The sequence below is a fragment of the Myotis davidii genome, unplaced genomic scaffold (genome assembly GCF_000327345.1).
Source record: "Myotis davidii unplaced genomic scaffold, ASM32734v1 scaffold100, whole genome shotgun sequence".
Classification (NCBI taxonomy): Eukaryota; Metazoa; Chordata; class Mammalia; order Chiroptera; family Vespertilionidae; genus Myotis; species Myotis davidii.
Genome location: NW_006292691.1, coordinates 992,918 through 1,018,375, shown reverse-complemented (window position 1 = coordinate 1,018,375; position 25,458 = coordinate 992,918). Strand labels below are relative to the sequence as shown.

At 48.7% G+C, this 25,458-nt stretch overlaps 1 protein-coding gene across 1 annotated transcript in view; it reads left to right on the top strand.

Moving 5' to 3' along the window:
• LMF1 (lipase maturation factor 1) overlaps positions 1-25,458 on the top strand; it is a gene marked incomplete at its 5' end in the record, with an annotated part of 107,934 nt that overhangs the window by 14,511 nt on the left and 67,965 nt on the right. The window contains one exon of the mRNA XM_006766207.2: positions 8,716-8,726. Within this exon, the coding sequence (XP_006766270.1) occupies positions 8,716-8,726 (11 nt within the window). The remainder of the gene's footprint in view (positions 1-8,715; positions 8,727-25,458) is intronic.

Here is a 25,458-nt window from a genome sequence, read left to right as displayed (position 1 = left end):
GCCTCTGGCTGGGTTTTACTATGTTGTCCACGGGGCTGCTATTTCTTGAGACCCATGAGTTTAATCCACCCTACAGGGAGAAGTATCCTGGGTGCCTTTGTCCCAGAGATGGCATGCTCCATCTGTAACAGGTGGCACGGATCATGCTTTATTGTACCTGGCAGCCAAACTGTATCAACTTTAAGTTTTACTTCAAAAAGTATTTTTGACTCACGTCTGGGATATACTGTCGGGTATGATTAACCCCATGCTTAAAAGTCTAAAAATGAGTCTAACACATTTGACCAAAAATACAGGCTTGTGTTTTTTCACTGGGAAAGATATTCTGCTCCCCCACCCTTGGGTATGTTACAAAATGCGATTCGAATTAATTGAAGCTCGCTAAAGCAAAATAAAACAAATGACGCCTGAAAGGTTTTAGGTGGGAAATGTAAAAGGAGAAAACATCTGTCAACAGAGACCAGTGGTGTATTCACCATGTTCCTGATGCCAGATGTCCATGGTCACAGCTGAACTGTGGGGCAGGTTTGGCACAGGCTTGGGGGCTGTGGGGTGGGACTCCATGAGCACCAGGTGGGTGGTTAGCACCATTCAGGTGCCCTCGACCCTGACAGTGCCTGAGGTCAGCTTTTGACCCGTTTCCCTGGGGATGATAGTTTTTGAGTTGTCAGAGTGTTATTGAGAGCTTACTGAGAGAGTGCAGACCACTTAAATGGAAAATGGGCTTGCTTTTTCTGATACCCTGAAATGAAAATTAGACACAATCTGTTCCTTTCATGTCTCCTTTATTTTAAGTTGAGAGGAAAGAATATTTGTTTGGTATGAGATGCTCAGATAATAGACACCGTTGATGGAACGTCTTTCAAGTGTTGTCCAGCTGGCGTCCCGTGGCAGGGACAGGAAGCCCCCGTGGGGCGAGGAGGCGCCAGGCAGGTGCACATGGCGCTTCGCCGGCACTCAGCCCTGCATCGGGTGCATGCTGTGGCACTGCTTCACTTTCTCTCCCTTCCTGACCAGACCAGTGCCGTGACAGCTTCACAGCACTGGGACAGATGTCTCTGCACACGTGGGGACCCTAAACTGCTGCCAAGGGAGACAGGTAAACCCTGTGCTTGGCGGTGCTTTGAGTTTCCCAGGCCAGTGTCACGGGGCCATACATGACATCCTGCACATGCGCGAACATGACTGCCCTTGCTTCGCTCTCCTGTCTGGATCCTGACACTTGCCGAGGCAAGTGGGAGCCTGATGAATGCACTTCATGATGGCAGTGGTTGAAAGGCTTCCTTCTGGGGAGAGGGGCTTCAGTCATGCAGTCCATGCTTCACAGGCTAATAACCCACATTCTTGGAGGCAGCCATCCCACACCCCAGGAGAGCAGACCTTGTAGGGTCCAGGTTCAAGGAGATGGACTCACAGTAGGCCTGGGCAGTTCAGAGCGTGGGGATGGGTCAGAGAATCCCTTGGGTGGGAGGGAAAAGGAGGAGCAGATTCACTTCCTTTGTGACATTTTCTTAGGCTCTGATAATGTTCTTGTTTGGTTGATGGAGGCACTCTCCACCTTCTGAGGATGGGCTGTGGGAGACAGCTGGTCAGGACTTTCTAATATTGGTCCTTTCTTCTGGACGTGGGAAAGGTGGCTGGACTCGGGACTGTATTCTACGAGATAGGAAATATGAATGCGTCCCAGCGCCATGTGGCCAGACATTCCTTTATGTTGGCTGCTGCAAGCGGGCAGTTAGAACGCAACAAGCTATGGGCGCAGGTAGGGGTGCAGGGTGAGCCCATGTGGAGGCTCAAGGTTTCTGAGGACACAGTGCCAGGTGGCTTTGAGGCCTCAGCTTCGTAGGAACCCACTCTCTCTCGTTATCAGTCGAGTGTGACTGGAATAAGTTTTGATTGATAATGCTCAAGTACAGTAGTGATAACAGGTATCAAAGTTGTCCTGAGGATAATGGGGTGGGGGGCAGTTAAAGGACCACTCTTGGTTCCTTTTTATTTAAATACGGAGGCCTTGTTAGGAGAAGGCACAGAATTGTGTCTGTTGGGATGGGAGACAGAGGCAGCCTGGGGTTAGATCGGGCAACAGGGTGCCTCAGATTAGGTGGCAGGCACCCACTGCTATGGAACTTTAACCCTTTCTTCTCAGATGGGGTTGGACTGAGGTAGGGATGCCTTTGAGAACTCACCTTGGTTTCTCTCTTCTTACTGAGAACTTGAGTCTGTCTGCCCAGAGATTGCCAAGAGCCCCCAGATGTTGCATCCAGTGGAAGGAAGTGTATGCTGTCCTGACCTGGATGGCCTGTCCCTCCTGGGCCCCAGCCTGCACTCTGCTTTGGGTGCTGGTAAGGAATGGGCAAGGTTGGAGGCGGCTCTCCTGACAGGCACAGATACTGGTGCTGTCTGGCCACCTTGACTTGTCTTTCATTTAATAAACTTCACTTTTTAGAACAGTTTTAGATTTATAGAATCATCACAGAAATAGTGCAGAGAGTGTCTCTGTACCCCACTCTAATTTCCCCTATTTTTATCCTCTTTCATCGGATGGGACATTTGAACCAGTGTCAACATAATATTATTTATTCACATTTCCTTATTTCCTTCCCAATGCCCTCTTTCTGTCCCAGAATCCCACCAAGACACACGTTTGGTCTTCATGTCCCCTTAGCTCAGTGGTTCTCAACCTTCCTAATGCCGCGACCCTTTAATACAGTTCCTCATGTTGTGGTGACCCCCAATTTCATTGTTACAAATTGAACATAATTAAAGCATAGTGATTAATCACAAAAACAATATGTAATTATATATGTGTTTTCCAATGGTCTTAGGCAACCTCTGTGAAAGGGTCGTTCGACCCCCAAAGGGGTCGCGACCCACAGGTTGAGAACCGCTGCCTTAGTTCCTCTGGGCCCATGTCTCAGACTGTTCTGCTTTTGATCCGCGGCCGTTGTGAGGAGCACTGGTCAGGTGTTCTGTTGAGTAGGCCCCTGTTGGGATGTGTCTGATGTTTTCTCGTCATTGGCTGGGTGTGGATTTGGGGAGAAGACCACAGAGGCACAGTGCTGTCGTCATCCATTATATCAAGTCTGTGCCACCGACACAACTCATCTCCATGATGCTGACCTGGTATCCAGCCAGGTCATGACTGTGAGGTGTCTCCACTGTGAACCTTCCTTTCCTCCCAAGTCTACTCCTTGTGTTACCTTTGGAGGCATCACTAGCACAGCCCACATCAGGGCTCCTTGTGGGTGGAGCACCTGTCCTTTGCCCCCATGTTATTTATTCAATCATTGATCAGTATGGACTCCTGTATACATCTAAGTTCATCTATGTTGGTACTTCAGTGTTTGTTCTATGTCTCTAGGAATCTTGGGGATTGATGGCATTTCAGAGAAAGAGGTAGAGTTTGGTAACTATTATTGCACTAGAGTCCCAGTGCCCGAATTCATGCACAGGTGGGGTCCAGCCAGCCCAGCCCCAATCGGGGCAGATTGGGGTCGGGCTTGTTGGGAGGAGGAGATAGCGGGAGGTTGGCCGGCCGGCCTGGCCTCCCCCTGAGCCAGCTGGGGGGAGGGGCTGCAGGCAGTTGGCCAGCCGGCCCTGCCCCTGATTGGGGGGGGTGCTGATCTGGGTTAGGGCTGGGCTGGGGGGAGGGGCCGCGGGAGGTTGTGACCGGTTGTTCCAGTCGTTACAGTGTTCCAGTCGCTGGCTTTTTATATATATAGATAAAATGTAGGTGATCTTAAAGAAGGACTTAGCCACCATTAACACTGTTAGGCTCCGATTATGTTCTTGTTTGGTTGGTTGAGGTGCTCTCTGCCTTCTGGGGATGGGCTGTGGGATACAGCTGGCCAGGCCTTTCTAACAGGTCCTTTCTGGAGGAGGAGATAGCAGGAGGTTGGCCGGCCGGCCTGGCCTCCCCCTGAGCCAGCTGGGGGGAGGGGCTGCAGGCAGTTGGCCAGCGGGCCCCGCCCCCGATTGGGGTGGGGGGCAATGAGGGGGTCAATGGCCAGGGGAAGGGCCAGGGGTGGTTTGCCGGCCAGCCCCACCCCCAATTGGTGTAGGGGTCTGATCAGGGGTGGAACTGAGTGGGGGGAAGGGCCATGGGCTGATCGGAGTGGTGGGGGCCCATGGGGGGCGGGGACAGCTGGAGGGGAGGGGCCACAGGCAGTTGGCCAGCCGGCCCTGCCCCTGATTGGGGGGGGTGCTGATCTGGGTTAGGGCTGGGCTGGGGGGAGGGGCCGCGGGAGGTTGTGACCGGTTGTTCCAGTCGTTACAGTGTTCCAGTCGCTGGCTTTTTATATATATAGATAAAATGTAGGTGATCTTAAAGAAGGACTTAGCCACCATTAACACTGTTAGGCTCCGATTATGTTCTTGTTTGGTTGGTTGAGGTGCTCTCTGCCTTCTGGGGATGGGCTGTGGGAGACAGCTGGCCAGGCCTTTCTAACACTGGTCCTTTCTTCTGGACGTGGGAAAGGTGGAACCTTATTGGAAATCCTAATTGTGACTTCCACCCTAGGTTCTCCAGTTAATTTAGCATTGGCTTTTTCAAAAGGCTGGATTTGTGATCTTTTTGTCTCTGCTTTACTTTGGCAATAATCCTAGAGGGCTTCTTTGTTGCTGTTAAGGATGGCTGCATAACCATCCTTCTCTCTTCCCCACCTTCCTGGCCCCCCCAAAAAGAAGAAAGGATTATCTCTAGAAACTTGGACCGAGGTTGGGCGGCTCAGGAGGTCTCTTCCTGTGGAGGAAGCTGCCTCTGGCATGTCCCTCTGACACAGGGACGGTATCAACTTCAAAGAGTGCCGAGAACAGATGCCAGCAGGCCCAGGAGATGTGGAGGGGACCAGGGTCAGGCTCCGCTCTGACTATTGAGGATGAAGCCCTGATTTTAGCTCTGAGCCTTAAATACAACGCCGTTCCATGGCTGTCCCTGCCCTGGTTCACAGCCCATCACTTTCATCAGGTATAGATACATTTGATGCATAAAAATGAATTTCTCCTTCGGATTTATGAGGTTCCAGGAAGCAGAATGGTGCCATTTGCTTTGGTAATAAGGGTCAGGGACCCAGTGCCAGGCAGGGGCCCAGTCCCAGGTGGTGAGGGAGGAGGGTAGGGCTGTGGGCCTGTCCATTCTTGTCAGACAGTTGTGCTCACAAAGGTCCGGCTATCTCAGAGCTTCCTCAGCTGGGCCCCAAGAAGGCAGCCCTTCTCACCCACAGAGAGGCCCTTCTTGCTCTTGCACCTCGGCACTGAGATGGCCTTGATGGTGCTACGGGGCGTCACTCCCCACGGTCCTGTGACGAGTTTTTCCAGCAGAGGTTGGGGTTGGGGCAGGCCAGATGCCAACTGACTGCGTGGGCACATTGAGGACTGCTGTTTTAGTTCCTGCGGCATTTTCATCCTGAGCTGCTTCTGTTTGTCATCACCACACAACAAGGGCTTCCCTGTGGATGACAAGATCGGCACAGACGTGCGTCAGGAATCAGGGTGGCTCAGAAGAACAGGCTTTATTACTAATCCCTGTCTGCCTGCTTCCTGAGTGAGCCTTCGGGGGGCTCTGTGCTTGGCAAGAAAGTGGGGGGAATTCTTACAAATTCACAGCTTGCCTGTCCACAGCCAGGGTGTGAGCAGAATCTGTAGAAAAGCCTAAGCAACCAAACGACCGGTTGACCAGTCGCTATGACATGCACTGAACACCAGGGGGCAGATGCTCAATGCGGGAGCTGCCCCCTGGTGGTCAGTGCGCTCCCACACTGGGAGTGCTGACCAATGGGTGCCAGATGCCAGGCTCACGGCTGGCAAGCGTAGCTGTGGTAGCACTCGCCTCTCCCACCTCCGCGGCAGTGCTACTGAGCAGTGGCAGGCGCAGCGGGGCCTGGATGAATGGGAGCAGCGCTGCCTGGCCCAGGCTCGGGCTCCTCCCTAGCCGCCTGCTGCTTCGTGCACTACTATACCCTCGGGGGATGTCAGACTGCCGGTTTTGGTCCGATCCGCACAGGCCAGGCCCAGTCAGGCCCAAACCGGCAGTCCGACATCCCCCGAGAGGTCCCAGATTGCGAGAGGGCGCAGGCCAGGCTGAGGGACCCCACCGGTGCACGAATGCATGCACTGGGCCTCTCGTTTAACAAATATTTATCCATGAAGCCTTTTTACAAAACAAAACAGTGCTGGAGGCCTGATGTACTTTTCTAGTCAGAGGCCTTCTGTAAAACTAGGAGCCTCATGCAGAAGTCACTGGGGTAGAATGAGCCCCAAGGGGCGTGGACAAAACCCGCTTTGTGTGGTGGGCAAGTGTTTTAGCCTGGATGTTGCAAGGCTCTGCCCCTTCACAGGAGACAGCCTTCCTCTGTATAGAGGCCCTGTCTCTAATAGGCAGGCAGGGGTACTGTGTTAATACAGACCATTTGGGAGCAAAATCTAGTCTCTTGGAAAAAGGAAGGGCTTGAGTTTCTTTAAAGAACAAAACAGTAGAAAAAGAAAAAAACAACAAATAGCAGAATGTCTCCAAAATAGCTCCATGGACAGCCATCTCCTAAAATAAGTTCCAGCTGTTAAAAAATATAATAAAAGCTATAAAAGTAATAAAGGCATTTTAGTTTTTCATGTAATTAGATATACTTACCTCTATTTAAAAATCTTATATTAGGCAGCCTTGAAATTCAAAATGCCAAAACAGGTGAAGTTATGAAAGAACACATTTTTTAATACCCTCAGTAAATGTGATCGTGGTAACAGCGCAGGCCCGTGCCTGGTCTCCATGGGCACCGTGTCCTGTGGCCCAGGCTGCGAGGCCAGCTTTGACCCGACCACTTCCGTCTCTTCTAATCAGACCTGATAAAAATGGGAAGCATTCATTCTTGATGAGTTTGTGAAAATCAGCCCCTTCCCCTCTCCATCAACAAGGTGATTTATTGGGAGAAGCTGCTGGGTAAACTTGTTTCTTTCATTAGCCAGTGCAAACACTGGCTGTTTTAAAAGTTTGAACTATGGAAACTTAGAAACCTGTTCAAAAGCAGAGAGTATAATGCAAAGAACCCTCACACACAGTCTGTCCCCTCTCCTCCCAACTTGTCTTTTCTGGAGCAAAGAGCAAATCCCACCTTGTGTTATTTTACCTGTAAGTGTGATTCTCTGATGGGCCAGGATTGTGAAAAGTACCATCGCTGCCAGGCCGCCCGTACCCCCAGCTCTGAGAGAATGGCCACCTGACAGCTCGTCCTCAATGCCCCATTGCTTCAGTGCCCTTCCGTGTATTACTCTTGCTCCTAGGTCTGCATCTGAACTTTCCACAATGGAAACACACACACATTCAGAAGTGGGCGGTGTAGAGGGCCCTGGACCTGCACCGGCTCTCCAGGCGCCCAGGGCTGACCCTTCTTCATCCTCCAGGGGTCCTGCCCACTCTTCACTGAGGGCTCTGTGCAAATCTCACCGATCCTTTCATTTATACATAGTTGTTTCATTAAACAACTACTTTTTAAAGAACTTTATTGAGGTATAATTTGCATACCATTAAATTTACCCAGTTGAAGTATACATGTCAGTGGCTTTATATAGTCACAAAGTTTGCAACCCTCACTAAGTATAAAACGCTTTTGTCACCCCCTATAGAAGCCCATATACCCCCGTTCTCCTCACACAGACGCATTTCTCTCCAGTCCCTGGCACCACTGACCCACTTCTGTCGCTGGGGATGCACCTGTTCTGATGCTTCACATACATGGAGTCACACACTGCGTGGCCTTCCGTGTCCGGCTCATCTCACACAGCATGGTGCTCTCAGGGTCCATTCACACTGTCGGGTGTGTCAGTTCCCCATTGCTTTTTACTCCTAAAAAATAGGCCATGATGTTTGTAAAGATGGGTGTGGTCTTTTATCCAAGTGGTAGACTTTGTTGTTAACTTGGGCTGGGAGACAGGGGCCAGAGCTGCACAGGTGTGAGGGGTATTTGTTCCAAGGCCACATGCGATCCCCACCTTAGTTGTGTTCCATTATGTTGTAGGATTTACAATCTATGATTTGGGCTCATGTGTCTCCCCTTCCCAAGGGTGCACAGTGAGCCTGCATCACTGAAGCCCCAGGCCAGTATGAGGACTCAGGGTACTACTTAGATTTCAGATGAAGACAGACCTCAAGTCCTTAGAGAGGAGACAAGCCCCCAAATTCCTTTAATTTAGGCCCTTTTCTAATATGTGCTCAGGGTAATACCATCTTTTAAATTTTCAGAGTCTAGGGTATGACATTCTTACATTGTTTGATTGCAATTGTTTACTGCAGGAAAGCCAAGTGTTACATTTACTTTTTTCCAAAATATTTTTTGATTGGCCTGTTGTGGGGTGGGGCTGGGCATGAAAAGGCTTTTATCCCCCAGGGCAGCCTGGTGGGGCTCCAAACCCCCATTCAGCACCTGAGGGCGGGTCTCCCCTCCACACCCATCTCCACTCAGCAACGAGGACAGGTCTCCCCTCCACTCAGCAACTAGGACAGGTCTCCCCTCCACTCTCCCCTCCACTCAGCACCTGAGGACACATCTCCCTCTATCTTCACTTCCTGCTGTATTTAATGCTCATAAACTCTGTGCCCTGACCCCACACTGTCCTCGGGTCATGGACATGGGTTCTACTTAGTGGGGTAACACAATGCTTTAATCTTATACATTTTTTGGCAAAACATGCCAAATTTTAATACATTTTTCTCCTTTTGTTTTTCAGGTATTCATTTGGTAAGTGAAAATCATTTAGAAAAAAACTCTGCGAGAGTTAACATTTTGTATTGGGGTATGTATCCTCCTGCCTTTTTTTCTGGCTTTCTCATTGCTTGAGCATCTGTCATTAGCCTCAGGTTTCACCATGTTGTTCTGATGCCACGTTTGTTATCTAACCTGGACTCCTACCCCCAGCCAGCCTCTTGCCCAGAGTGGTGGACTAACACCGAGGAGGGAACTCATGCATTTTTAGGCTCACGCGTATGGAACCGTCTCTATGTTACTGGGTAGAGTCGTCCCACAATAGTGACAACAGGTAGTGGTTCCATCGAATGTCATGGATCCATCCCCAACCCTGGATGAATGAAAAGGCCTATGACATGTGTGTTCCCCACTCCAGGCCCCACTGAGTCCCCAGTGGACACAAGCCCATGGACACCCTACCCAGAGGAGGGGGAGGACTTCAGGTTCCCCAGCTGTAGGCTCAGGGAAACGCTGCACCCAGAGTGAGCGTGCAGAGTAAGTAAGGTTTTTGTTCAGAGATGAATGGGCAGTGGGACCACGGCCGCTGTCTGGGGACAAGCAGAAGACAGCCCCTAAGTGAACAGGACTGGACAGGGCCAGCCATGGCATAGGGTCTCACCAGCTTACATGCCATTACAACAAAGACATCAGTGCTCTCCGGCATAACAGAACCCAGATAGCCCTCAGCTTGACATCCTTATGTTCAGGACACAGTCCCCAACCACTCAAGAAAGAGAGGACCGGGACATCAGGCCCGTTCTGGGGAGAATAGGCAGTCGACAGAGGCCAACCCCAAGATGACTAGATGCTGGGTTTTCAGACAGGGTCTGAGCAGCTGCCAACACTGTGTACCAGGTGAGGGAAACCAGGCTCCTGAAGGAAAAAAAACATCCCTCACAGCAGAAAATCTAGAAAAGAACCGAGTGGAAATTTCAGAACTGAAAAATACAGTATCTGAAATAAGGAGTTCCCTAGGTGGGCTGGATAGTAGGGTGGAGGTGACAGGAATGAAAGATCAGTAGACATTGCCCAGGCTGAGACCAGAGCCCCTGGAGGGGACAGAGAATGGCTGAACAGTTTCCCAATGTGGTGGGACTCATAGGTGTACAGATGCAGGAAGATTGGTGAACCCCAAACAGCATAAATAAAATAAAGCTGCCTGCCACATCATCTGATATCATTATCAAAAACCAAAGGGGAAGGGAGAATCTTGAAAACAGCCAGAGAAGCTTATCATTGCCCTTGAAATGGTTGGACCCTGGCTCCCAGGAACAGTGGTGCTGAAAGATGGACACAGTCCACCAAGATCCTGCACCCAGACTGTGCCCTCCAGGGATGGAGGTGAAATAAGGAGAAATGAGAGAATTCATTGCTGGCAGATGAGCACTACACGAATGCCACAGGCAGCTCTCCAGGCTGAAGGAAGTAACAGGAGGTGAGAACGTGGGTCCCTGGGCAGGAGTACAGAACACAGAAAACAGTAAATACATAGGTAAATGTGAAGATGGTTTTCCTTCATTTTCTTCCTTCAAAATACATATAACTATTTAAAGTGAAATGAATCCTTTGTCTTCTGAGATTTGTAACGCACTCAGAGGGGAATACATGTGACAGGCATGACATGGAGCATGGCAGAAGGCGCAGATGGACCTGTGTGGCTACAGTGTCCACGTTTTATGTGAAGCGGCATAGTATTAACTTTAGGTAGATTCAAAAGCTAAAGATGCGTATTGTAGTCCCTGGAACATGCACCAGGAAAATGTGGAGTAACAGTTAAAACTCTGATAGACACATTAAAGAGGTGAGCTGAAAACATTTGAATGACCCAAAAAGGCAGGAAGGAGGAGCACGGATATAAAACTAAGGGTTTAATAGTAAATGAAAAATTAAGTGGTAAACCTAAATACCGTATCAGTAATTACATTAAGTGTTAATGGACCAAAAACTCCCGTTAAAAGACAGGAATCTACAGAACAACTTAAGAAAAAAGTAAGATGCAGCTATATGCTTCTAGAGGTAATGCACATTAAATGTAGAAATGCAGAAAGTGTGATAGGAAATGGACGGGAAAGGTACACTGGAGACAGTAGTCAGAAGGAGAATTCAAGATCAAGTATCCCTGGAGATTAAGGACGAGTCATCAGGCAGGAAGACATAACAAATCTCAAAGTACATGAGATTTAAAAAAAGTGACAACTAGCCCTGGCCCTTGGCTCAGTTGGTTGAAGCTTCGTCTGTACAGCAAAAGGCGTGGGTTCAATTCCCTGTTGGGGTGCATATGGGAGGCAATTGATCGATGTTTCTCTCTCCCTTTCTCTTAAGTCAAACATATCCTTGGATGAGTTTAAGGTGATAACTAAAGGGAGACAGAGAAGGAATTTCAACACCCCCTTTTCCTCAGTTGACAGAACAACTAGATGGAAATTGGTAAAAGGATGGACCCACTGAACAGTGCTGCCTGGCACCCGGCTCTAATGGGTGTTTCTGAGAACACACGTTCTGTTCATGTGCACATGGTCCGTCCACCGGGAACACCAGCCATAGGCGAGGCTGAACACAGGATTACATTGAAAATGGGTTAAATCATTGAGATTCTGCTTTCCTGAGAGACTCTCCCATCCTAACAGTGAGCTGGGTATTCTGCATAAGCCAACTTTTTTTGTACTCAACAAAGTAGCTCAATGGATCAAAATTCCTACCTCTCCTGACTGAGGAGGGATGGACCTGTGACTGGCCTCACCTGCAGCAAAGTGAAAGAGGGAGAGGTTAAGGAGAATTCATTAGGCTAAGAGGTTAAGGAGAATTCTTAGGGAAACAGTTGTCACCAGACATGGAGTTCTTGCTGACTGAGCGTTATGGTCTGTAAGGCTTGTGAGAAAGATTGGGGCAGGTGGGGTGATACATAGGGTTTCCTTGGTGGTGTAATGCAGGAGATGACTGGCCACTGACATACCCACCTGGTCCGGACTCTCCTTTTATAGGAAGCAGAAGCCTCGAACCACTCAGAAGGGGACATCAATCCTATGCACTGAGGTCCCTGAGAGAAGGGGATCTGTGAGAGGGGCCCCAGATTGTGTCTGATACAGAGCCTGCTCTGCTACTGCTGGGGGCTGTTGGTGAGTGGAGTAGGGGGAGAATCGAGAGGAATTCTGAGAAGGCCCCACCCCAAGACTGCAAATGAGACTGGACCAGGAGCTGAGAGTCCCTCTCCCACCATCTGCCCACACCCAAGGAGAGGCAGCAGCTTGGGTGAGGCCGATCCGGCAGATGCACTGGAGCTGCTGCAAGTGAGGAACCCCAAGGCCCATGCTGAGCACAGCAGGTGACTGAAGCCTTCCCTAGGAAGTTGCAGCCTGTGGTCACTGAGGGTCATGAGGAAACAACAAACTCAAAACCAGCTAATTTCCTGGCTAGGTTCTCTCATCCCCCTCCCACTCCCTCCCCAACAGCCTCACTGTACATGCTCATTTTGGGATAAGTATGTTCACCTCAGGAGCTACTATGTTTCTACACACAATCTTTGACATAATTAAAAAAATCACTAGACAAACACAGAAAAATAAAAATGGACTCACTAACTGGGGGTTGTTGAGGGATGCAGCAGTCAGTAGAGATGACTCAGATGGTGGGGCTCTCAGGGCCCCTAACTGACAGTTGTGAACATGTCAGAGGTTCTAATGGAAAAGGTGGACAACCTACAAGAACAGATGAGCTGTTTCAGCAAACAGAGGGAAACTACAAATGAACCAGATGGAAATGTGAGAAATAAACAGTAGAGTTCGATCTGGGCTTCCTTTCATGGTTTGCAACAGAGCAGGACAGCTGAGGGGGAAAAAATCAGCGAACTTAAAGATATTAAAAGTAAAACACAAGTGGGGGAAAAAAAGAACAGAACATAATACCTGAGGGCTGATGGGCTATATCAAAAAGCTTAACAAAAAGAGAGAAAGGGTAGAAAAATATTTGAAGAAACAAGGGCCAAGAATTTTCCAAAATGAATGAGAGACAAAATGCCACAGATTTAAGAATTTTGGAAGTCACTAAGAAAACCACACTGACCACACACATTCCTAGATATGTTATAGTCAAACTGTCAAAAATCAATGAGAAAGAAAATCTTAAATGAAGCCAGAGGTGGGAAAGACCGGTATTGAGGGACAAAGATAATAATTACAGCACACTATTTAGTTAGAAACTGTGCCAGCCAGAGGACAAGGGAATGATATCATAAAGTGCCAGCAAGGAGGGAAACCTGACTGTCAACCCAGAATTCCATACCCAGCAAAACTATCCTCAACAATGAAGACAAAAATGAAGTATTTTTCAGAGGATCTGCACGTCAAAAATGTTAGAGGAATTTCTTCAGGTAAAGCATTGGAATTTGTTAAAATGAGAGTAAATTTTAAAAATCCTGATTTTTAATTGCCTTAAAGGTAGGTAACAAAACAAAAATTTAATTTTAAAATTTAAAGCAAAACAATCAGACTCTCACAAGCCAGTGTCACTCACCAACTTCTTAACCCTCCAAATAGCACCGTCCAGTGATATGGTGTGTCCGAGCTGCCAGGACCTTGTGGTCTGAGGTGTTGACACTTTCCTTTTCTCAGGTTTGCACTTAAAAAAAAAAAAAAAGGCAAGAAGAAGCAAGCCATGGGGACTTATTTCAGGAAATATTCTCTTTCCCACTTGTAAATCTAGTGTGGCCTAATCATAACCGGTTCTATAACCTGTGAGTTAGGCGCAAAGGAAAGGAAACTTTCCTAAAAAAAAAAAAAAAAAAAAAAAGGGCAAGAAGAAGCAAGCCATGGGGACTTACTTCAGGAAATATTCTCTTCCCCACTTGTAAATCTAGTGTGGCCTAGATTATAACCGGTTCTATAACCTGTGAGTTAGGTGCAAAGGAAAGGAAACTTTCCTAAGTTTGGGAATGAGGTTAGACATGAGAAAGAACTGGGCTTCCTGCACCTTCTGAATTAGGGTTTATTTGATATCAAAATTATCCTCAAAGAAACCTGCCTTATCCAACATTTAGATAAACCCTCTTGCCTTAGTAAACATTATTTTTTTGATTTATCCAAAACTGTAACAGTGTTCCTTTTCCCAGTTGTTAGGACAGAAAAAACCACCAGGCCCTAACTCCTGTATAGGGTGGGAGAAGGCCCTGTGATTTGATGCAGTGAATTCTAGGCAATTACCATAAAATCAGCTTTTGTGGAGCAAACCAAGCACACACAGTGGGGCTTGTGAATGGACAGACACAGGTAGCAGAGGCAGCAAAAAGTAACTAACCCTCAAATGCATGCTCTCGTGGCTTCCTGGCGACCACCTTTGGGGTAGGGTCGCTGTTCTGTCTCAGGTGAGGCAACAGACCAGTAGTGATGTGAGAGCTGAGATGGGGACCCGGGGTCTCTGACATGGAGCTGGTGCCCCTGCTGGAACTGGGCACCGCACAGAGAACAGCCTGCAAGCATGAATGCCGTTCCTTACATCACGTGTTAATCTGAGAAAGGCTGCATGCTGAGGATGATTCAGCTCCCCTCCCCAAACCCCAACTGCTTGCCATAGCCCCAGACCTTCAGCCCCAGGTGGTGGTAGCATGTCAAACTGGCTCTGCTAACAGACACTTAGGCTAAGGGCTATTTTACTCTGGATTAAAGCAAGTCTGTCCTCCATTTATGCTTCTGTTGGTATAGCTGGTGCTCTTCACACATTTAACTGCTTCTCTAGTCGCAGGCGATAATGCTGGAGAAGCCAGCATTTGATTTGCTACTACATTTCCTCCTGAGGGGTCCTGAGTAGGACTGAATTTCATGTGCTGTCTTCTCTATAGCACTTGGTGGGCCACCCCCACTAAACGTCCACAAGCACAAATTCAGAAGACCCCTAAGAGTCACGGCAGCTGGCTGGCCACTGGGTGACCGCCAAGCATTTCTGCTGTTTCCTTCAGTTACTGTGGTGTCAGGCTCAGAACAACCAAACTGAAGGGACTTCGACCTTTTGGGAACTTTCCCGGCTTGTCTTGTTTGGGGGTTGCCTACGAGAACTTAGTTTTCATAATGAGCAGATCATCCTGTCCTCTTTTTACTCCTCTATGTTCTCATTAGTGAACATAGATCTATAGACACAGACATATTAATGAACATAGAACTTAATTATATTTATTGTCTTTATTTTGCAAAATGGACTCGCATGACAATAAAGCAGCTCTGGATTACCTGCTGAGATACTAAGCTGCACCACTGAACAGCATTCCCGGAAAATAGTGCCGCCGGCTGACTTGAGCGAGGCTGCTTGAGCAACTGTTGAATACAGTCGTCTCCAGCCACCTGTGCTTTCTGGCTTAATTAAAATTAAATGAAATAAAGCTGGCGCTGCTCAGTCACACCTGTGGCACATCAAGCGCTCAGCCACGGTGGGCCAAGCCAATCACGGACCATCTCCATCGCTAGAAGGTTCTGTGGACGGCTGGCCTGGGGATGTCCTCTGCTTAACATTTTCTTCTGGGGAGCTCAACCACCTCTCCTCCAACCGCTTATTCGGCAGGTGTGAGTGTGACCCCGTCGGTTTGGGAGTAGGGACACGTGGCGGGTCTCCTGCCTGAAGGAGACACAGCCCAGACCTCTCTGGTTCTTTCCTTTGTTCCGTGACTAGGTGTTTCCGGGATTTCTGAGTTTCTGTGAGCATTTCTCCAGGGTCTTGAAGTCCCCTCCTCATTGTGGGTGTCACCTGCTGCCACCCTTTGGCCCTGTCCCCTGGGGTCTTGCATTCCCGTGCCTGCGGGGTAAGGGGACCGCATGTGAACGGAGGCCGTTTGCTCCAGGACACAGGAAAACCACAGCATTTGTGATAACAGCCTCGCCAGCTGCATCTCCCCTGAAGCATTGACTGTGGCTCCGCTTTGAAATCTGCCGGCCTGGTAACTTTCACTTCAAAGAATGGGTCTAAAATGTGATTAATTCAGTGCCCCTCTACATGCTGTTTCCTGCTCCTCTGTAGGAAGTGAGCTTTTTGATATTTGTGAGCTTGGGGCTGGAGCCTTTTTGGAAACTTCATGTCGTCCTCGTGCATTTGAAAATAGTGCAGGACCTGGCAGGCCGCATAGGGCTCCGGGAAGGGCTTGCTGGTCTTTTCATGCCCTCCCGATGGCCTGCTGAGCCCCCACCCCCACCCCGGCGGTGCACTTCAGCCTTAAAGGACCAAGCACTCTCGGAAGGGGGCTCCTGTCTGTCTGCGTCTGGTGAGGTTAGATTGAGCAAGGGCCACAGCAGTTGTTTTTTCGGGGCTGAGTCCTGTGACTTACACCCAAATGCTCCTGCAGTCTTCCCTCAGAGGCCAGCTTCTCCCAGGCCTGGGGCAACCCCGAGAGGCTCATTTTCAGAGGCCCTTCAACCAGCACGGGCTATTCACACTGGTCCAGACAACTAGACCCGAAGAGGTGGGCATCAAGGAAGGCAGCTAATGGCAGGAAGCTTCTACGGGATGGAGTCTGGACTTGTCCCTCTAATATATTTGTTCTGAATTGATCCCTCTAATATACTGTAATTGTTTCAATATAAAAAAGATGCAGAAGTCAGTAAAATTAAGCCTCAAGATTAGCTGCATTGAATCCATGGTTTGGATTCTCAGTGCAGTGCTGGGAACAAGGGTGGGGTAGTGAGGCTGCAAGGTAGCCTGTGTGGAGGGGCCTGCGGGTGGGCTGGTGCTGAGGGGCCTGGAGGCGTGGGGACGCACAGGGGAACTGGCAGCGAGGACACGAGCACACTCCAGATGGAGGGAGGGGTCTGGAGGGAATCCTAGGAGAGGATCCTGGGAGGAGATTATTCTGGGTTTTGCTGCAGGCCTATCAGGCTAAGAGTTGGACGATTTAGGGACCCCTCGTTTCAATAAGAACTATAATCAGTGCATTACTGCTTTATCCTAATGTGAAACCCATGTGTCAGCTAGTCCAGAGGCTTCCTCGGGGCTGGCAGGTACCAGCCAGTGCTGCTGGGAACAGTAGCCAGTGGGCAGGACCGGGAAGGGGCCTTGGGGCTGATCCAGATCATGCACTGCAAGCTGTGAGCACATGGAGGTCTCCGTGAGAGATCCGCATCGTGGGCACAGGAATGAATGGCACACACCAAGGCTGCAGCGACACGCCCGTGGGTGAACCTCGGATGGGTCTGGCTGAGCATCCAGGCCTGGGCTAGGGGAGCCTCTAGGGCCGTGCTAGGCACGGCCCTGGACAGTCAGGTGTCTGGTAGGGAAGCTGGGCCACCTGTGCAAGCGTGGCGGGGCCTGCCTGCGGGGACGGCATTCAGGCTGCTTTTGAATGTTGTCACTGCACTGAGAGCAGCTCTTTGCTCTGTTCCTGCGGGACACTTTGCTTCTGCCTTATTAAGTCTGTTTTCCAGGCAGGTCCGACTTGTGTCCTGGGCTTATGAGGCCTGGACACTTGAACCCGGTGTACTCAGTCACAGCAGCGCCTCCCACCAGACGTTGTGAATTAAATGCTCCCTGTGACCCCTCACCCTTGCTGCTCTTAAATTCATGCTTTAAAAACAGCTTAATGAGGGGTTTACTGGCCCAATTGGAAGTTTTTATTAAAACCTATTAGTGCTGGAGTGGAGCCTGCCTGCAGGAAGCGATTAGCTGCCTTGGAGCTCTGAGCCACCTCAGCCGCAGCAGGTCCCCCCCAAACCGTCTCCAGGTCCTCGCTTCGCCTGGTTCTCATATCCTCTGGTTTAATTATGGTTCGTCTGATTCCCTTCCCAGCCCCCATGTCCAAGAAAGCAGTTTCTTTTAATTAAATTATTCCCATAATCAGAGGCAGCCTCATCCGCCTGACCGTGAGCTCGCCCACGGCTGCAAGCCCTTTCTGGGGAGCCTCCGCTGCGGGAGCCCTCCCTCCTCCGCACCAGCGGCCCTTCCACCTCTGGTCTGAGACCCTCGGTGCTCTGGGGGGTGGTGTTTCTGCCTCATTCTTCTCTGCTCCACACTGCACTTTCCTCTCAGGTCACTGGGCCACCAGTGAAGGTTTGAAGGGACCTGCCCAGGGTGTGACTTTCTGTTGGGGGTGGAGAAGGAGTGAGCAGGTGAGGGGTTGGCACTGGGGAAGAGACTAAAGGCGATATACATCCCAAAGGGAGAAGCTGGTGCTCCTGGCGGTCACCCAGTTTGGCACAGTTGTCCACGGGGCTTCCTGAATCATCCGGGTTTCCAGACTGTCGGCGGTGCGTGGCATTCGGACCAGGGTGTCCAAAGGGGAAAAACTGGTTCTGGGGCACTGGAGCCCCTTAGAGTGTCTCTCGTGGTGTGGGTTCTACTTCCTTCATGTAGGTAGTGCCTGTCTTTAGTGTCATCTTTTTCATCTGATTTTGTCCCCCTGGAGTTAACACCCACCTGACTGGCCTTTCCTGGCTCTGTGCCCACTCAGATCTGTGCACTGTGCACAGACATGGGCAGCACACAACACACTCGTGGCCACGGTCAGTGTCTGCCCAAAGGGACTATAGTCTTTGTATTGCTGCCACTCTCCTTTTCTCATTTAGTAATGTCTGATGAAAATTACTCAGTTGAACCTAGAAGAAAGTATATTTTAAAGACCATTTTTTCTTATTCACATTATCATTAACACTGTGCCTGCTTTAAGTTTCTCCCATCACATCTAGTTATCTACTTGTGCTTCTAAAACGTGCTTACCTCTTTAATATGCCGAATTCTAGTATATTGAAGAAGCATTTTGTTGCTGTAATTCATACTTTCAGTCCTGAATTCATTTGGATGGCTTTGTCTGGGATGCTTCTAAATTACCTTTTATTTTTATGGTGTTGATGTGTAAGTTCGACTAGCATTTGCTTTTCAGTTTACAGGATAATTAACGATAGTATTGCAGCTAACTGTTGAGAGTTTCCTGGGTGCCAGCGCCCTAACAGTTGAAGAAGGTGGTTTTATAACCTAGAGTAGTGATGGCGAACCTTTTGAGCTCAGCATGTCAGCATTTTGAAAAACCCTAACTGAACTCTGGTGCTGTGTCACATATAGAAATTTTTTGATATTTGCAACCATAGTAAAACAAAGACTTACATTTTTGATATTTATTTTATATATTTAAATGCCATTTAACAAAGAAAAATCAACCAAAAAAATGAGTTCGCGGGTCACCTCTGACACGCGTGTCATAGGTTCGCCATCACTGGCCTAGAGACTTGCTGTGTGAGCCTCTGCACTCTCGGGTCTGTCTGACCTCGCATGCTCTTCCCCGCTGCCCCCTGGCCGTATACTGTTCAGAGTGGCCTCTGTACTTCACCCCCAGCTCTAGTTCTACTGACTCTCCTGTGTAATGCTAAGTACTGGTCTAAACAGCCATAGGCTATTTTTGTCATGGGTCTCTTCAATCAAAGAAGCGGTTTTATTTATCAGATTTTTTTAAAAAGTGTTCTGGCTCATTAATTTTTACCTTTTATAGGTTGCTTCCCTCCTCCCCCTTGAGAGGAAGGGGCTTATTATTTTCTAAGATCATGTGTTGATTGTTTAAGTCATTAATTTTCCATCTCCTTATCTGCTAATGAGAGCATGGAGGCAGGTGACCACTCCCTCTGTGTTCCTGGCCCACCCCATCAGTTGAGACCCCAGGGTCTCCCTGACAGTGGCAGATGGTATCGCTTATAACCCTCAGTGCTAATGCCTTTTTGGTCCTAGTGCTGTTTAGAGAAGAGCCTCAAAAATCTCAAGCCCTTAGGGCTTAATAGGTTATTTTTGTTGACCAATTCCTGGTTTTGTCACACTGTGGCCAGATAATAAGCCTGAAGGTCATTCTTTCAATTATCTAAGGAAACATAGACCTGTGCATGGATTAGAAAGTGAAACTGTAATATACAGCTTCTAGCAAACACAGCAGCACCTTTCACCTCTCCTCCCCTCTCCTGTTCTCCAGAGCAGCTTCTTCATCTCTCGCAGTCCTGGTATTTACCTCACGTTTCTCAGTGGTGTGTGTGGATTATTCTGGGTGTGTCACTTGTAGACATTGTCTATATACTTTTGACTGCTAAGCCAATAATGAAGTGTAATTTTTTTCCTAATAACTCTTTGTTTTTCTTGGAGTTAATAGTCGCCTCTCCTTTTTTGGTTTGCTTTGTTTTTCATCTCTGATCATGTTTCAATAATTTGTTCCAGATTCACCAGCACAACTGCTTGACCTTTCCCAATACTGCTTTTACTGAATCAAACCCATGAGGTAATCTCTCAGTTTCTTCTCCCTGCTCCATCGAGATTTCCGCTTGGGAGCTCTCAGTTACTGCCCGGAGTGGGTGCTAGCGAGGCCCCTGGAGCTGGAGCTTATGGGGCAGGTTACCCTTTGTCAGATTGGGTACCACTGACAGATCTGCCCTCTCCCCCTCCCAGGGATCCTTATTAGTTCACAGGGGCAGGTACCTCGTTGTGCTGGGTGAGGCTCAGAAACGCAGCCACTCTCCACCACCTTCCCCTACACGTTCCAGAGCAGTGTTCTTAGGAAGGGTCATTTTTAATCCTGTTTCCTTTTTTCTGACTTTTGTTTTTTTAGTATTTGTATCTACATCTTTATGTGAGATTGGATTCTCCAAACACTGGGACACCAGAGTAGAGAAGAGAAATTGCACATTGAATATGGATGAGAGCTCTCCCCATTTCCTCCCCAAACTGAAATCCACATACTCAGTATCATTTTGCCCATCAATTCTAGAGGACAGCAGAAAACGGCCTTCATTCACAAATAATTAAAACATCATTTTTTATATTGCTGTCCCTCAACCACATCCAGTGTGTTCCCAACGCAGGGCCTTTGCGCTTGCTGTGCCCTCTGCCTGGAACTCTCTTCTCCCAGTTTGCTCATGGCCTCTGTTTGTCGTCATAGCATGTATCACCAACTAAATCCCACATGCTGTGTCTACTCATTCTATTTGTTTATTGCCTGCCTCCACCAACTCAAATACGTTTTCGTTTGAAGACAAGGACTCTACCTTGATTTGTTGCTGTGCCCCCAGCTCCTAGAGCAGTGATGGCGAACCTGTGACACGCATGTCAGAGGTGACACGCGAACTCATTTTGGGGTTGATTTTTCTTTGTTAAATGGCATTTAAATATATAAAATAAATATCAAAAACATAAGTCTTTGTTTTACTATGGTTGCAAATATCTAAAAAGTTCTATATGTGACCCAGCGCCAGAGTTCAGTTAGGGTTTTTCAAAATGCTGACACGCCGAGCTCAAAAGGTTCGCCATCACTGTCCTAGAGCAGTGCCAGGTGTATACTGGATACTAGCTGTTTGTTGAGTGAGAGAGTGAGCACACAGAGGGTTACCCTCCAGGAGTTAGCCCTTTTCTTGGTCACGCTTACATTAAGACAGCTAAACGCGCTGGGTGAGATGGTGCTTCTCCCCGCTTCTCCCGCGTTAGCAGCTGCCCGTGTGAGGCCAGGCCAACCAGGCTGGTTTTATTCGTGTTGCCCCAGTGCCGCTTCCCTGCCAGGTAAACACGCATGTGTCCTAAATTGCCATGAGCACCAGAGGCCAGAGAAGGGCTTTTGCTCTCATCAGACACCAACACAGCCACTGGCTGGCCTGGAACTTCCAGAATCTGCCATGTGTCCCTGGAGCTTCCTGGCTCCAATGCCCCATTGTTGGATGCAAGAGGAACACAGCATCGGCAAGCCTGACCTTTGCCAACGCAAGTAACAGGGAGAGGCATTGTTAAGTGAGCCCTGGAGTAGCAGCTGTGTGCCAGTTTCTTTTGTAAATGCTTTGATATTTTAAAACAGAAATTTTAGACGAGGAGGCCATGCTTTGTTGCTATTACAATAGCAGCTCTTGTCTGTGTGGAGTCACTGAATGGAGACACAAATACCGGTGCAGCTTTAGTACTGTTAATGGTTCCTAAGTGCATATAACAGATCTCTTCTTGATGCGTGTGTCCTCTTATCGAGAATTTTACACCCCTCTTAAAGCAGTATCCCCTGTGTTTATTATGGGCACGTTGGCTGGTCTCACGTTAATATTCCTTTAACAGTATAGTGTTACTGGTTTTCCGTTTGGTTTTGGTCTCAGTGAATGTCTTTGGAGCATTTAGAAGATTAACATGCAGACAGGATTCAGTGATAAATTTTTGTGTGATGTCCATTACCACTGATGGTCCCCATACTGGCTGTTCCCGCTGTCCGACATGGCCCCTGGGAGCTACATGTTTCTCACTTTCGCCTCCCGCACCTGCACAGCTCCAGGCCCCGCTTGGTGGTTCTCCAGCCTGCCTCCTCTGACATGGATCTTGTATGTCAGTTTTTCGTCCCTATACCTGCCCCTCCTCCCACCAGACTGTCAGCCCATGGGGGCCGGGGCTTGGCCCAACCCCTTCATCCCCATAGTGTGTAGAACAGGGAGGAACTCAATCACAGCTTGTCTGCACATGGAATCAAGGAACTCTGAGTCCACTTGTAGGTGTCACAAGACGGCAAATAATCTGGTGGCCACCACAGGCTCTTACGTCATCACTCTTAAAGGGGGCATCACACCTTCTTGAGGCCTCCAACAGCTTGGAAGGCTATGCTTGATGGTGAGGGACACACTGAATCGAGAAACCTGATTACTTGCCTTTGATTTTTAGTGAAACGTCTCCTGAACCCAGAACTGCCAGCACAGTTGTGGTGTGCATCCTGGTGTTTCTGAGAAAGAATGTGCATAGCCCTCCTCGGGGATGTCCTTGGCCTTGCTGGCAGTCCACACGTCTGGGAACATGGCCCATCCTCTCCCTTGGCACTGAGCCAGACGTGGGAGAAGCTCTGAGCAAAACATCCACAGTCAGTAGCTTGAACCCAACCAAAGGCAACGCATGATGGAGCACAACCAGACTGCGGGCCGTAGAGCTCACATCAGCAGCTGCCTGCAGGATTGGCGGTGGCCACGCCATGCTTTGTTCCCCTGTTGCCAGGGTATGTGGTGTCTCATACATAGTGCTGCCTCCTCCTCATGGCAGTTAGATGTGTCCTCATGCTGAGGCCAGGCCAAGCCAGGTACTGTCCGAGGCCACAGCCGCACCTGGGAAAATGATGTTGGCAGCACTCTAGAAAGATGCTCTTGACAGTTACTGAGTAGCAAAGATAGACAGGGAGTCCCCATCGGCCTTCCCCCAGCTTCCCCTAGTGTCCACATCTTACATAACCATGTGACACACCGAGGTGGCAGCATTGGCACAACTGTTGACCAAGCAGCAGACTTTTTTGGATTTCTCCAGCTTTCCCACCAGTGCTCTCTCCATCCAGGTCCCTCCCGGAACCATGCTGCCCCCTGCTCTGTGGCAGTCTCCTAGACTTCCTGGCTTTTCATGACCTTGACAGTTTAGAGCAGTTCTGGTCATGTATTTGGTAGAATGTCCCTCAAATTGGGTCTGCCTGGTGTTTTATCATGATTAGATGTGTTATGTGTCGTGGGGACCACTTGAATTGGTGCGACCTCCCTGGAGGACAGTGTGGCCACGTGGTTACACGCCTGTTGGTCCCCAGCCCCAGTTCAAGGTTTCCTACAGCAGGTTTGGGAATGTGCACAAAGACTCAGATATAAGGATTCCATCGCCATGTTTATGGGAGAAGAAAATGGTTATACTTTAAAGGTTCAGCAATGGAGAATTAATTAAACAAATTTGTAACTCTTCTCTATGGGTTACCATACAACTTAATGACTACAGTACTATTTAATGATGTTAAAATATTTTAATGATATGTTAAAATGGGTTTTAAATAGTATGTACTGTATTCTATTTTTTTTAAATATTCTATCAAACTTCTGAAATTCACCGCCAAGAGAGATTAACCATATTTATCTCTGGATGATTGGATCGCTTTTCTTTCTCATCTGTAGTTCCAATTTATCTATACTGAATGTTTTTGCCTATGATTAAAGAATAATAAATTAGTTTTGCCCCGGCCAGTGTTGCGCAGTGGTTAAGGTGTCAGCCCATGCACCAAAGGGTCACAGGTTCAATTCCCAGTCAAGGGCATGTACCTGGGTTGCGGGTTCGCTCCCCACCTCCAGTCATGGTGTGTGTGGGAGGCAACCAATTGATGTGTCTCTCTCACATCAATGTTTCTCTCTCCCTCTTCCTCTACCAATCACCCCTTCCACTCTCTCTGCAAAGCAATGAAAAAGATATATCCTCAGGTGAAGATTAAATAAACAAATAACAATAAGTAAGTTTTAATAAAATGAAATAAAAGATAACAGATGTGAGCTGAGCTGGTGTTGACAACAGGCGTCTAAGAGCCTGGATAGGGAAAGGGAGGGGAGGAAATGGCTTTTGCTAAGGGGGCCCTACTGAGACAGAGGCCTCACTGGTCCGGTGCGTCCAGCTGGAGCAGGGATGCCTTGGCCTGGTAGGAAGGCTTCTTTCTCAGGGACTGGGACTAAACAATCTGTCTGTGGAGGCAGGAGCAGACAAGGTTCAGGGGGCAACCTGCCAATGCTGGGGATGTGGGAGGGGTGGACGTCTGCAGAGGGTGGCAGGGTGTCGAGCCTCTGAGAAGGGACTGGATCTGTCTCCAGCCAGTCCCAGGTTTGACCTGTTCTCTACATTACTGTCCAGCAGGAGGCGCTGGGCATGGAGAAGGTTGGTGACGAGAGTGCGGAGGGTGCAAGGAAGGGTCAGAGATGAGGTGGAGGCTGATTAGGTAAGGAAGGGCCGATCCTGATCAACCAGAAGAAATAATGGTCTTGAGGTTTGAGCTTCAGCAAAGCCAGCAACAGGCCTGGAAGTGAGAGCCAGTGAGTCTGGGGAATGTAGAACGTGCAAAATACTTTGTAAACAATCTCTTCTTCTTTTGTGCCGAGAGCACTTTGGGGTGTGATGTAGAACTTGGAGTGGTAGATGTGGCGGCCTGTTCTGCTCACGGTGTGGTAATGGACCTGGCTAGGCCCTTGAAGCTTCGTTAGAGCCTGGTGAGTTTAATGTCCTCTACTCGCTATGTTGTGCTGTGTTTTGTAGTTTTTGAAGGCAAGACATCTCCTTTCATCTTAGTTAGAGCTGTTTGATCTGCCTTAGGAAAGGCAGCCAGAGCTTGGGGATAAAAGCAGTGACACAGGAAACAGAAACGTCGATTCTCGTTGCCCCAAATAGCTGTGAGTCCCTGGACCTCTCCAGGCCTCAGAATCTTCTGGGCTCCCAATGGTCCAGGCCTGTTCTTCCTCAATTGTAAGCGCCTGTGTGTCTGTGTGTGTAATTTTGTCAAGACTTACGTGAAGGTCATCAACGCATCATCAGGTTTTAGATTGGTGTCCAAGTGCTGCCTGTTACAGCGACAGAGGGAATGAGGGAATGGGTCACAGTGGCCCCCATTTACATAAGACAATGAGATCAGCGTTTCAAAGTAAACACTATTATGCAACCTTCCCTGATGAAATTTTGCCTCCCCATTTAGTCGCTTGGCTTCAGGACCTGGATTCCAGCTAGACAGTTGGTGCCATTAAATCCATTTGGTTCATCATCAATAAGTGGACAACTCTGTTTCTTTATTTCTCTTTTTAATTGTGCCCAAATCAGCAATTATAGTCATCATCCCCAATGAAATAACAGCTGGGAAATATCAGAAGTGCAGGTAGCCAGCAGGTACACCGTAGGCGGTGACAGAGCGGAAGCCGTGGCTGGAGTGAGCAGTGAGGGAGTTTTGCATGTACATGTGGAGGCTCTCTGATTTGGGAGCAGAACATCCAGGGTGAACGTTCCCTCT